The sequence below is a fragment of the Urtica dioica genome, chromosome 11 (genome assembly GCF_054948205.1).
Source record: "Urtica dioica subsp. dioica isolate 48M chromosome 11, U.dioica_male_clone48M_v1_H2, whole genome shotgun sequence".
In the NCBI taxonomy this organism is placed as follows: Eukaryota; Viridiplantae; Streptophyta; class Magnoliopsida; order Rosales; family Urticaceae; genus Urtica; species Urtica dioica.
In genome coordinates, this window is record NC_142766.1 from 1,561,665 (window position 1) to 1,575,065 (window position 13,401).

At 37.7% G+C, this 13,401-nt stretch overlaps 1 protein-coding gene across 1 annotated transcript; it reads left to right on the forward strand.

Moving 5' to 3' along the window:
- Window positions 1-3,981: 3,981 nt before the first annotated feature.
- On the forward strand, window positions 3,982-11,217 carry LOC149380624 (RING/U-box superfamily protein). Its single transcript, XM_089630342.1, has 6 exons — window positions 3,982-4,539; window positions 5,711-5,880; window positions 6,329-6,387; window positions 9,617-9,642; window positions 9,801-10,179; window positions 10,261-11,217. The coding sequence occupies exons 1-6, from the start codon at window positions 4,374-4,376 to the stop codon at window positions 10,733-10,735; spliced, it is 1,275 nt and encodes a 424-aa protein (XP_089486468.1). The 5' UTR covers window positions 3,982-4,373; the 3' UTR covers window positions 10,736-11,217.
- The last annotated feature ends 2,184 nt before the right edge of the window (window positions 11,218-13,401 follow it).

Here is a 13,401-nt window from a genome sequence, read left to right on the forward strand (position 1 = left end):
CATCCAGCTTACGCACTATGAATAAGAACAAAAACCTCTTATGTCTCGAAGTCACTACGTATGAATTGCATCATGCTTACCTCAATCTTGAAATGAGACATATCATTTCATAGCTTACATATTCTCATTTGAGAAAGTCAGAGTTTGGATTCACTATGTAATTCTGAACATGACCATTGGTGAAGTACTAAGTTATGAAGATGTCATGAGTAACTTTGTGAAGATCTCATAGATATGGAATTCATGTACAAGATTGTTGAAATGCAATGTATATCACATCATGCTTTGTTCATTGGAATGTGAATAAATGAATTGGCCAGTGTCGAAATTGAGTCATGACTCTTTTGGATGAATCAATGTGACTTGTTAGCTCCTCGTCAATACATTGTTTCTAACTTATTCAAAAGCGACAAAGGACTTGAGGAAATAACAGCTAGAAGGGTAAAGTAGTAATTTTGTAAATCCCGACTAGCTGATAATATTCATGAAGGGTAAACATAGATAATATTCAGTGGATCCACTCATCACAATTAAATTGAATTCTTGAGTACAAAATAAATTCATTTGAACCGAGAGATTCTCAGTGCCAACTCTTTAGTGGAGTCAGTTCACATTAAGCTAAACTTGGAAAAGGTTTGTGAACTTTTGAGTCCAAGTATTTTAGCTCAAGCTTTGTTCATTTGGATCCATGAGGTCACTGTCACAAGTCATATCGCGTAGGAATAGTTAAACTAGAAGCTAAGTCAAAACAAGAACGAGACAAGTTTTACGAAAATTATCTAAAGGGTATTTTTGTCTTTTTGTACATAGGACGATATGAATGTCTATAAATATTTTGACATTGTCATATGATGACAAATAAACCACTCGGCCATAACAAGTTATTTGGGCCTTGAGGATTTTTCATTTCATGGAATTTTACTTGAAAATTCGAAACGAGATTTTCTTATGTTGTCATGAACAAATGAAGAAACATCTAGAAGGTCCTTCTAGATGCCTTTGCCGTCCATACCATAGAGAGAATAAGAGATTTATTTTGTGCATTGATGTATGAAGATACTTGCCAAAAGAAAAAGAGGAAACAAATTGCTTCTAGAAGCAATACACATTTTCGGCGAAAGAGGGAGAAGACAAATGAGGAAACAAATCCAAGACCTTGTAGAAGGTGTCATGGACGTGTGGAATAAGGGAGGGAGAGCAAATATTTGCTCATGAATATGTGATATTCTATAGAAAAGAGGAAACTGTCTTTTGAAGGTAATCCACCTCCTATAAATACCCCACCTCATTCTCATTGTTTCTCATCCCAAAAGTTTTAGAGATTGAGAGCTAATCTCTCTAGAACTCCTTGGCCGCCCCTCTCCCTCCCTCTCTCTAGCTCATTTCGTTTTTGTTTTGGCACCTAGTTCCACATTTTACCTAGTATTTATTTTAGCTCTTCGACTCTAAGACTTGTTCTTGAGTCGTCGTGTTTAAAAGTGCCCATACACTAATTCCTTCTAGTAGGATCCATGACGTCACTATCACAAATCATATCTAGTAGGAATAGTTAAACTAGAAGCTAAGTCAAAACAAGAAACGAGACAAGTTTTACGAAAATTGTCTAAAGGGTATTTTTGTCCTTTTGGACATAAGATGAAATGAATGTCAATAAATTTTTTTACATTGTCGTATGATGACATATAAACACTCGGCCAAGTTGAATAATTTGGGCCTTGTGGATTAATTTCATTTCATGGAAGTTTACTTGAAAATTCTTAATGAGCATTTTCTTATGTTGTCATGAATAAATGAAGAAAAATCTAGAAGCTCCTTCTAGAGCATGTTGGCCGTCCAACCCAATAGAGAAAAAGAGAGATTATTTTGTGCATTAATGTATGCAGATATTTGCCAAAAGAAAAAGAGGAAACAAATTTCCTCTATGAGGAAATGAGGGGATCGGCCAAGGCAAGGAGAGAACAAAAGAGGAAACAAATCCAAGCCTTTTAGAAGGCTTCCTTGGTCGTGTGACTCATGTGGGATGAAGGGCAATATTTGCTCATGAATATGTGATATTCTATAGAAGAGGAAACTACCTTGTTGAAGGTAATTCCTCTCCTATAAATAGAGCCCCATTCTTCTCATTTTATTCATTCCAAAGTTTTAGAGATTGAGAGCTTCTCTCTCTAGCTTGGCCGCCCCCTCTCCCTGTCTCTCTCTAGTTTTCTTTCGTTTTTGTTTTGGTACCTAGGTCCACATTTGACCTAGTGTTTTAGCTCTTCGACTCTTAGACTTGTTCTAGAGTCGTTGTGTTTAAAAGTGCCCACACACTAATTCCTTTCTTTCTCGAGTAATTCTTGTGATAGAAACTTTCGTGGTTGTTCGAGTTCCCGAGGAAAGAAGAAAGACGAGCTGAGTGGAGAGACGAACGTTTCAACCTTCCTAAGGCTTCTCAACGTTCAAGCTTCACAAAGGTTAGTAACTAAATAATGCTATTTAATAGTTTTAATTTATATGTACTTGCTCTTTATCTAGGTTAGTAAAATCGTTTTACTTATTTAAAAGAAATTTTTTAAATTCCGCCGCTTGTTCGAAGCGTTAAATCTTTTCTTAACCCTAGATCAATTCCAACATGACTCCTCCTCGTGCCAAGTGCCATGTTCATCTTACAACCATTTTATCATTTTCCTCTTTTCTCGACTCTTAGCCTTTTAGTGAAAGAATTTCGTGTTCGCGTCCCCCGCCTTAACCTGTCAACTCGGGCTCAGTGCTTCCAATAATACTCTTCCACCACGAGGAGTTTCTGATTCTGATTTCAAAACTCAACTCATTAATCATATGATGTTAATAAAGTAAACTTCTTATCTAATTCAATAATCATTCATGGTTATTTATTATCTTCAAGATGACAATATTCCTAAAATTTCGAGCCTCTTGATTTATGAAAAACCACACGCCGACAGAAAATCGAACGAAAAAAAATGTGAAAAAGACAATTTATATGTTGTTTTCAAATGTAGTTTTCCATGAAAAATCGACATACCAATGAAAAACCGAATGAAAATAATGTCATATAATATCTTATATATATACATATTATAATCTGTAAACTTATATATATATATATATATATATATATATCTCAAAATATGTACTATGTAGTTTTTTTTTTATCTATTTATATATATCTATGTTATATATGTACTAAATAATAATAAAAATATCAATTTATATTATATATATTGATTAAAATAATTAATTGTATTTTTGTTCGATTACAAAATTATCTACGTATATTTTTTTGTAATTTAATTTATTTATACATACTCTTTATCATTTAAAAAAAAATAAACACATTTAATGGGCGTATACCATGTTTTTTAACCCATTTAAGAATTTGTTCATTGGATTTAATTGTTTATTCGGTCCCACTAGGACATTTTATATGTTCTAGCCTTGCTCATATACGCATAGTCTAACTCTCAAATCAAAAACGCCGCTCAAAGTCTCTCAATCTCAAAACGCTCTCAAAACGCCGACTCTTACTTCCAAATTTCCAAGGGGTTGCACCAATTGTCGCCAAAATTATGTCACTTTTACTCTCCATCATGTCGAAACGAAAGGGACGCCACACATTGTCATCGTGCCAAAATTTCGTTTTTGTTTTTATTTTCTCCCGAGTTTCGTCAAATCTTCTCGACATTTTGCGCGTTTTGTGAATAAATGTAAACGAAAAACTTCGGTAATTTTTTTACCAAACGGTGTATCGTTTCGTTGGCATTCGAACGATTTATTGTAAAAAAACCGACACATTTTCTTTCGCCGGCTCTTATTGGTCCGACAAGGACTCCGCCACCAAATTTCGATGAATTTGACCGACATTTTACACACCGGGTAACACTGAATCGTAGCTGTCCATAGCTTCCATTGAAAGAGCTAACGAAAGGGTTCCATCTCAACTAGAATGGAAGGTTAATCCAACGGTCCAAAATAAATAAGCCACCGATATAGACAAAGAAATGGAAAGAGTCGAGGACATCCAGCCAAAGAGAAAACAAAGCTAAATAGGAGAGAGAAACAGAGACAGATAGATAGGAACCAGAAAAGGATTTTCAACATTTGTTTTCCATTTATTCTTTTTTGGTATTTTCAACCAGAAATTTTCGCATCCCAGAAGGGGGAAACAAAAAATTACTAATCTTCGACGCTTCATCAAGAACCAAATACCCAACCCAATTTTTTTCTTTCGAGCCCGCGAAATCTCCGGACTCGAACGACTTCGTTTCTCTAACCGTTTTCGTCGGAATCCTCGAAGAAGCCTTGTCGGAGTTTGTCTAATTTCATTTTAGCCGTTTGGACTGAAATTAGGGTTTTGACCTCGGAGCAATTTGGTTATGGGGTTGGGTTGCGACGACGATGTGGTGGTCGACGACAGCGACGCCGGCTCTGGAGGGAATTCCGGCGGAGGCTCGATCGCATGCTCGATTTGCCTCGAGGCTGTTTCCGATAATGGAGATAGATCGTGGGCCAAGCTTCAATGCGGTCATCAATTTCATCTCGGTGAGCGGGCGAGAGATATGGAACTTTGGTTTTTTTTGGGGATTGTAAGCTATTGTTCGTTGGGATCTGGGCTTTGATTGCTTGTATGGTTAGTTAGGGAAAGGAAATTGATGAATCTGAATTATGCATTTTGGGGTCATGGTTTTTGTTGCGGGGCATGGTTTTTTACGGGATGCAGATTAAGCGTTATACTAATATTTTATAAAGCTAAGCTCTTAGTTTATAATTTAGACGTTTTTTTATGTTTTTATTTGGTTTTCAGATCGTTGTTGTGGAATTGTGTATTAGCATGGCGTTAATTTGGATGCTGTGAAACTGCTTGATGTGTGTGTCGGGTTTGGGATATGATAGTATTACAAGTGTGTTGAATTTTGGTTATTGGAAATAGGATAATTAATGGGACTGAGCGTTGAATCAAAGATCGTGGCTTTCCTGAGTTTTTGGCTGTTTTGATGCTAATTAATCTATTAGATGTGTTTAATTCATAGTTATTTGATTGGGAGGTCCAGCTGTCTAAAATTTTAGTGGTGGCTGGCTCATGGTAAGAGTCTTGATCACGAAAAATCTTAAGCTCTCAACGAAGAAGACTAGTGAACTACATCTATTTGGGAAGAATTTGTATTTACTCTTAGTATTTTGTATAAGGATACATGTTTCTGGTTCATAATTTTAATTGTAACTAATTTCGTTTTCTCACCCATCCTGACATAGTCTAATTTATGAAGGCAAAGTGAGCAAGTTAAAACGTGACAATTGGAATGAACTGGTGCGCGATTCTGTTAGTATTGTGATTATTAGACTCGATGCAATCCGAACAGCCGACAAACTGTGTTTCAAATGCATAGCCTCTGTGTCTTAAAAATAGATGCTTAAAACTTGATGGCAAACCATCTGACAAGTTACAAAATGTATTGTAATCTGGTGCCTTTTTCTGATGTGTTTTGTATACATTTTGTTTTGTGTCCTAGACTTAAATACTAGTTTCGTTAAGCAGATACGAGTCAATCGTTATTCTTCTCGACATTTTAATGTAAAGTGTACTATTTCAATTGAACTGAAGATGGTTATCCATTGTTGTGAATCTAGAGATTTTTTCTGCACCTAAGAGGTGGTTTTTTGCTGAATTAGTTAATAGGTCTATTTTAGTTATAACTTGCTTGTTCTGTTTCAGATTGCATTGGCTCTGCATTCAATGTGAAGGGAGCTATGCAATGCCCAAATTGTCGGAAGATTGAGAAAGGTCAATGGCTATATGCGAATGGTTCTCGGTCACTTCCAGAATTTAGCATGGAGGACTGGAACCATGATGAGGATCTATATGATTTAAGCTATTCTGAAATGGTAAAATCTTTTCCTTTTCTAAATTTCTTTTCTGTTTACTTTTTTTTTATTTATTTATTTATTGGAGTTGGATTCAATGTTATTGGTAGCAGATACTATATGAGTGCCAACATCTTGTTTTATTCCTGCACTTGTTAAACTTACTTTGTATATTTATGTGGTTTCCTTTGCCTTATTGAGATTTCCCACTGACAAAATAAATAATGCTAAACGAAATCCGACTAGCAGACTAGGAAATGTTTTTACGAACAAAAAGTGTATTCTGTGGTTCATTAGAACTGTGCTTCAGAATAACTTTTGTGGTCGGTCATGTAGTTACTATTTCTTTGTGAAATGAATGCATGAGCATGGCGATAATTTCCAAGGAAATAATCAGTGGATAAGTATGTTGATCTTCATTTGAATTGGGGTATTCGAACGCTGTTTTCATTTCATTTACTTTTTGCAGTCATTTGGTGTGCATTGGTGTCCATTTGGAAGCATAGCGCGAGTGCCTTCTTCGTTTGAGTAAGCATGTCTATTACATTATATATAGCATACTGAGGTTATCTCATTCGTACTTCACATTTTCTGTTCATTTGGCCATATGTTTCTATACAGCTGCACAAACACACACACACACATTTATATATAGATATTATATATATATATATATATTAACTTTTCTAGTGCATATTAACTGTTCCTGTGAGCTTTGCACGGGAAAATAAAAGAGAGAGCAAAATGTTTCTGCATAAATGCACGTGATTATCAGTTTTAGGTTGAGAGGTTAAGGCTGTTGCATTTATGTTTACAATGGGAGGTTGAAAGTGGTTACTGATTGGAACATGGATGAAGCACGCGAAATACTAGTGATCAGTAAGTAACTATAAGTGGTTGCTACTACTACATGCTTAGAATATGTGCTTGAAAGTGATCACTGGTTAGGCATTAGATGGAACCATTGGCATTGTTGTGTGTCTGATCTGATTGCATTTGTGTTATAGTTCTGCACTTAATTATTTTGTTCCGGTGCTGATTTGTGTTAAAATTTACGATGTGAAATCACATTGAACGTGTTGGTACTTATTTTATTAAGAATTTCAGTATAAATAGAAGGGCCTGAATTTATGCCATGATAAGCTCTAGGATTTATTGTTTTCAGCATACTTGTGCTAAATAGATGCAACCTTTTTGGCATGGTTGAATCGTATTTGGATTAGAGATAAGTGAGTGGTCTTAAATATTTACAATTTTAGGTTATGTCAATGAGCTTTAAAAAATTTCATTTATTTTAGACAATTTTATTTTTCAGCCCCCCATTCTCTTCAGTCTTAGTTCCATTTTCTTTTTTTAAACTAACTGAAATCTCATTTCTTCAAGTTTATGTATAGGGATGTATTTTTTAGCGGAAAACTTGATGATGATCTAATATCCATCCTATTTCACAAAGAGCTATTAGTAAATTACAGCGCTTATTTATAATTTGATCCTATTACAGCGTGTCTCAGTATTGGTGCTCATCATTCTTGCCATAGACATTTTATTCAGCTACATCTTCATATCCTATTGAATTTTTTTTTATACGAATAGTTGTTCATTCTTAAAAAAAAAAAAAAAATAGTTATCCAAATGCAAACCAAAATGCACTAACACATCAGTTTGAGTGATTCCTGTCAAGCTATATTTATAGACTAAGCACTACTAATTTTTACCATCTATTACCGTTGGCTGCCAAAGATCCACCTTATGTTGAAGGTTGTGGAGACATGATTGCATGGGCATCATGAAATTCCAATAAAAAGCAACTTGTGCTAAAATGCTTTTTAGCTCAATAGATAATGAAGTGTGCAATGTCTAAAATTGTCTCTACTAGGCCCGATCATCTTTACATTCTTCTCAATTTCTTGATGGTGAAATGTTGCAGACAAGTAAATTAAAGCCTTCATGTGCCAACATCAGCAATGGTGTCAACTAACTATAGATAAACTTTGGCCTCAAAATAGGCTTGCACTTTTGGGTCAAAATTACTGCATTCTAAATTTTCCATTATTTGAGAGACGTATATGTCCACTTCATTTAAGCTCAACAGATATCTCACGATCAGACCTCAAACCGTTCCATCCTATCATTAATACAGACTCATTGAATAAGATAGAAAGATGGCAACAGTATAGATTATGAACTTCACTCCGACATACTCATTGAAATCCCATGAATGATTTCAGTGACATAACAACATTACATTTCGGCATTAGAGAAATTATGGATATAACTGGCAGTATTGGTAACTCTCTTCTAACTTGATTTGCACTTCTATAACTCGATAAGCATTATTCATTACCTTGATGACATTGTACTAACTCATTTGATTCACTTTTTAACTATAGAATAGACCTTGATGACACCTACGGGGTCAAAACTCACCGTTGGAGTATTTTTTTGGTTGGAAATGCGAGAGAGGTGAGTTCCCAAACCTTTTTGGATAGCAAAACTCAAGCCTTTGAAGTCTAATTGCCACTTTATTATTTTTAATATTTTATATATCCACACTGGAAATCACTCCCTTCCTGAAAATAATTCTTGTAGTCTCGGCAAACTTGAGCCTGACCAGTATACCTATTAGGTAGCATTCCTTTGTCGCAGTGCCATGCCCAGTAGGTGTTCTGATACATAGGTAGGCCGTTGCGTTCTTTGTCAGCTTAACTTCTTGTATTGGATTCTCAGATTCCCCATTTACCTGTATTCTTCCTTCTTTACATGAATCCATCAGTTTCCATGTCAACCACATTGGCGACCTTTCCATTTTGGGGCTCATTTTTTTAGATAGGTAATAAATAATTAATAAAAAATTTGACGTGGCTCAACCATATCTCGTTTGTAGTGTAGCCTTAAGATGGCGAGCCCTATTTTCATCGTAACGGGGTCACAAACGACGAATCTAAGCAGATTTGGCTATTTATCTCATAGGTTGCAGTCTTCGTTTGTGGCTATGTGTCGGGTTTCTTTTCAGTTGGAGTTTACTCAGTTCTGTCAACATGCCAACTACTGCACGAGCTCGCTAGGATGTCATTGTGAAATCTCGTCACAGTTTGACTAATTGAAGACAGCCGCCCAACGTGCTTCACCTCATGTAATCTGTAGTCACCTGAGTCTTATTCTTGTCAATAAAAAGAAAGAAAAAAAGAGGCTGCTGAAATAAATGTATGGCAAGTGCCATGTACACCATATATTACTCCCTCCCAAATAACTACTCGCGACAGACAAGCCGTGTTGCTACTAAATTCTTCAGTAGATTCACTTATCACTACCTTAATTTACTCACTAATCACCACTCATTGGTATTCCCCATCCAATTCTCCCCTACCCTATACCTTCCTTATAGTGTCTATTATTTCTATATGCGATGCTTGCTTACGCATCATAAATTGGTGTTACGGATGAGAGAACAGATTAGTGATGAGCATCTCCAATCAGTACCGGTATTATTGCTACGTAGATGTTATCAGTTAGTGTTCTGTGTAGAAAGATGTGAGAGAAATGACGTGCATGCATACATACATACATACATACATACATGCTAATTGTGGGCATCTTCTGTTATGCGACAAAACGACCGTTTCATGTTATTTATCTATTTGGTTGACTCTCTTTATGCTGGTTGTTAAAATACTTGGAAAATGCTAGTTCGTATGTAATTGTTCTTGCTCCGAAGTCTAAGATTTAATGTTGTAATTCTCTTTATTTACATTTTCAGGGATGGCGAGTTTTCATCAACTGCATGTAATCCCTCTATTCTTTTCTCTTGTTTCATTTTTTTTTCTTTTACCGTTTTGATTAGATAGGTTATAGCGTTCCTGTTCCAGACTAACAGGCAAGGTATTTGAGGCAGTAAAGAAAAAAAGGAAAACCGTGTAACCGGGTATAATGTTGCAATACAGATCATGAACTACTGGGACAGCACGCTATCTTTGCCGAGCAAACAGCAGTTTCCTCTGCCTCACACCCTTGCCCCTACATTGCCTACTTTGGTCCCGTTCACCCGTCTTCCTCAAACTCTAACGGAAGTGTTGCAGAAGCTCCTCCAAGCTTCAATGGTCACTGGAATGGCGCATCAGTCCCCAGCGATCTGCAAGGTTCTTATCCCTTCCCTGCCATGGACATGCACTATCACAATTGGGAGCACCATTCGCCTCCCTTCTCTACGACTAGCACCCGAATGGGCAACGACCAGCCTTCTAGCCAGAGGCCCACTAGAGCCACCTCTGATATGAACAGATCAGGAGGTTCTTTTATGCATCCATTTGTAGTTGGTCACGGGTACTTTTACTTCACCAATCTGTTTCTGCTTTGCTTTGCCTGGCCAATCTTTCATGCCTTGTTTTCAAACGTTGCTTGCAGCTCTAGCGCTCGAGCTGGAAGCTCAGTTATATCATCTATGATGCCTCCATATCCAGGAAGCAATGCTCGGAATCGTGACAGAGTCCAAGCTCTGCAGGCCTACTATCAGCAACAACCCAACAACATGAGGACGTCACCTGTCGTCCGAAGATCCACCAGCCACAGAGGGGGCTCGGCCCAAAGTGGCCCGGTCGCCTCGTCGTCCGATCAGAACGGTGGTTTCTACTTCTTCCCACCCGGGTCGTCGGGCCGAACCTTCCAAGACCCCGAGAACCCACTGCCGAGCCGGTATCAGACGTGGGAGAGAGAGCTCATGCCTTCAATATTCTCCTCGCACCCGCCCGAAAGAGACCCGACACCGGCTTGGGGCCCCTTTCACCAGCCGCCCAGCGCCTCAGAATCTTCTCTGAGATCCAGCGGCGGTTTCAGGCAGCGACACGGATCCGATAGGACATCTTCTCAGCATCGGTCATAGGCGCTCTCTCTCTCTCTGGTCTCTTCATCACCAAAACAAAACAAAAACCAAAAAAAAAAAAAAAAAAAAACATTGTGTAATGCTTTTTATGCCTGGTGTCTGTCATGATATCCCTGACAGTAGTCTCCGAAAATCCCTTTTGGAGTGTGGCCCCCCAGAAAACAATATATTTTTGGTAGCCACTAGGCCTTGGTGTGACTGACTGTGACTGTGACTATCGTCTTTGCCTGCCTTTGAGGACATCAAATAACACTTATGTTGTTGGATGGCGAGAAAAAAACCGGCCGTTATTAAATTTATTTGATTCCATCTTGTGACACCATCAAATACTAGGTTTTCCTAAAAACTAGTGCTCTTTACCAGGGCAAGTCAAAACTGGTGGGTCGGTAATTCAAATGTTTGAAAAGCATTTCCATTGATGCTTTCGTTTCCCTGGTGAACCTTTTTATTCGAGTATATATGAAATAACTTACCCGGACTAATTTGTCTCCTTCGCTTTACATCAGTTCGCATATTATTGATGTCTACATTGGCTTTTAGGGTTCCGCGTCATTACTAATTCCAAATTGTAGGAGGGTTTATTTTTCTCTTTATTATTATTATGAGATAATACGTTCAAAACTATGGCCATACAAATAGCTTTAGACCAAAATCCATTGTTTGTGTTTTCATTTAAAATATGACTTCCTGTTTTGTTTGTGCCTTTTACCTTTTTACTTTATTATATTCCTTCTCAATTCTTTCATCAATTACATCTCTTTCAATGCTTCACTCTCAAAATCATGTTTAATAATAAAAAAAAATATATCTCTCTGTCCTCTTTTTCTCCACGCATATTATTATTTTTCTCCACGCTTGTTACTACATAAACTCTCTCTCTCTCTCTCTCTCTCTCTCTCTCTCTCTCTCTCTCTCTCCTCTTTTTCTCCACGCATATTCATCTTCTTTTTCACGTCTGTTACTACATAAAAAGAGTGTAACCAAAATGTTAATTCGCTATTTTGAACATTTGAAATGGCTTTTTAGAGATTTGAAATCATAAAAATAATATATAGAAAAAACTACGTGAACATCTACCAATTTGTCGACAAACAAACATGTCAGTAAAATCTTCAAAAAAAAAATTCAAATTCTTTGAAGATTTATTGACATCTAAAAACTTATTGACAACAAACATGTCAATAAAAATTCAAAATAATTCTCAGATTCTTAAAAGATTTATTGACATTCATCAATTTATTGACCAATATATCAATAATTGTTCAAAGAAATTCCTAGATCCGTTGAATATTTATTGATATGTTTGTCAATAAATTTCTGGATGTCAATAAATCTTCAAAGAGTTCAAAGATTCTTTGAAGATTAGAGCAAAATCTAACATGAAGATCAATGAAAATAAAATGATTAGTCATTAAGGGTATTTTGGTACCAAAACATTTCTCTCTCCTATGAGTATGTCATAGTTTTGGATTTAAATTCAATTAATGGATTTGGTACAAAGCTATTGAAATGATCATAGTTTTGTTATTATCCTTATCATTGCAATTAAGTTCTTATCTCGCCTAAAATACTAGTTGATTGATCCCTTGTTTTAGTCTTTCCAGTATACGCTTTATTATGATTTGGAGAGAGGATAATAAAGGTCAACTACAAAAAATAAAAAAATAAAAAAAATTCCGTTTTTCAAGGGGGGATGACGTCGGCGAAATGGGGTCTTCCACCTCCTAACCTGGGCTCGAGGGCTAAGGGGTTGTCAAGCATGGTGAAGCTCCTTCCACCACTTGGGTTGGGCCTTGCCTCTCGCATCACTCAAGCTCCGACTCAGCCAAAGAAGGCCTGGGCGTTGCCTCCGATACCGCTCGGGGATGGCTTGGGAGACAACTCGAAAAAGGGCAAAGGTGTTGCCGAGACATCTTCTGCTATCTTGAAGTGTCCTAGAGAGGGTGTTTCGTTGCTCATTCCCTCCCACGATGCTTCTTTGAAAAAGCAGAAGAGGGTCCCATGCTCGGCATCGGCGACCATCATTCTCTCTGGTTCACGTCTGCTCTATGACTAGGTGACTGACGGTATTACCGCGACCCAGATAGATCAAGAGCTCGGGGCTTGATCTCCTCGACTCGGTTTTTGTTGACGCTTATCGAGTACACTTGTTTCCTTGCTTTCGTGTGGTTTGCGGGTTTCCAGAGCCTTTAATAATTTGTACATCTTCTTTTGCAGGTATATTACTATATCCTCACCATGAAACGCAACTAAAATGACATGGTGAAGATACCGGTCGCCTCAGACGAGGCCATTTGGATTGTGCAGGAGGAGGACACGAAGGCTGCCCGGTAGGCGGATGAGGATCGAGTCAAAAGGGCCGAATACCGAGCGAAGAAGGCCGAAGATCATGTAAAGAAGGTCGCGGAAGATGGAAAGGCTTGGGAGAAGGCGGCCCGGGAAGAGGGCAATGCTCACGTCATAGCATGCGTCCAGTAGGCTAAACTCGAGATCGAAGCGGCGAAGAAAGATGCCGAGCTTGCTACGAAGAAGAGCCTCAAGCTGGGCCAAGCGCTGGAGAAGTCTCAAATGGATTACGAGCATATCCGCGCCAACTGAGATCGCCTCGTATTCGAGCGGCCGGAGCGTGATTCGTTTTCCTATTGGCGAGAGATTACCTTGGCAAG

Excerpts from the sequence above, each read along its gene's own strand:
- LOC149380624 (XM_089630342.1), top strand. The coding sequence starts at position 4,374 with ATGGGGTTGGGTTGCGACGACGATGTGGTGGTCGACGACAGCGACGCC. Across the intron at positions 5,881-6,328 it reads ATTTAAGCTATTCTGAAATG|TCATTTGGTGTGCATTGGTG; the intron begins GTAAAATCTTTT and ends TACTTTTTGCAG. Across the intron at positions 6,388-9,616 it reads CGAGTGCCTTCTTCGTTTGA|GGATGGCGAGTTTTCATCAA; the intron begins GTAAGCATGTCT and ends TTACATTTTCAG.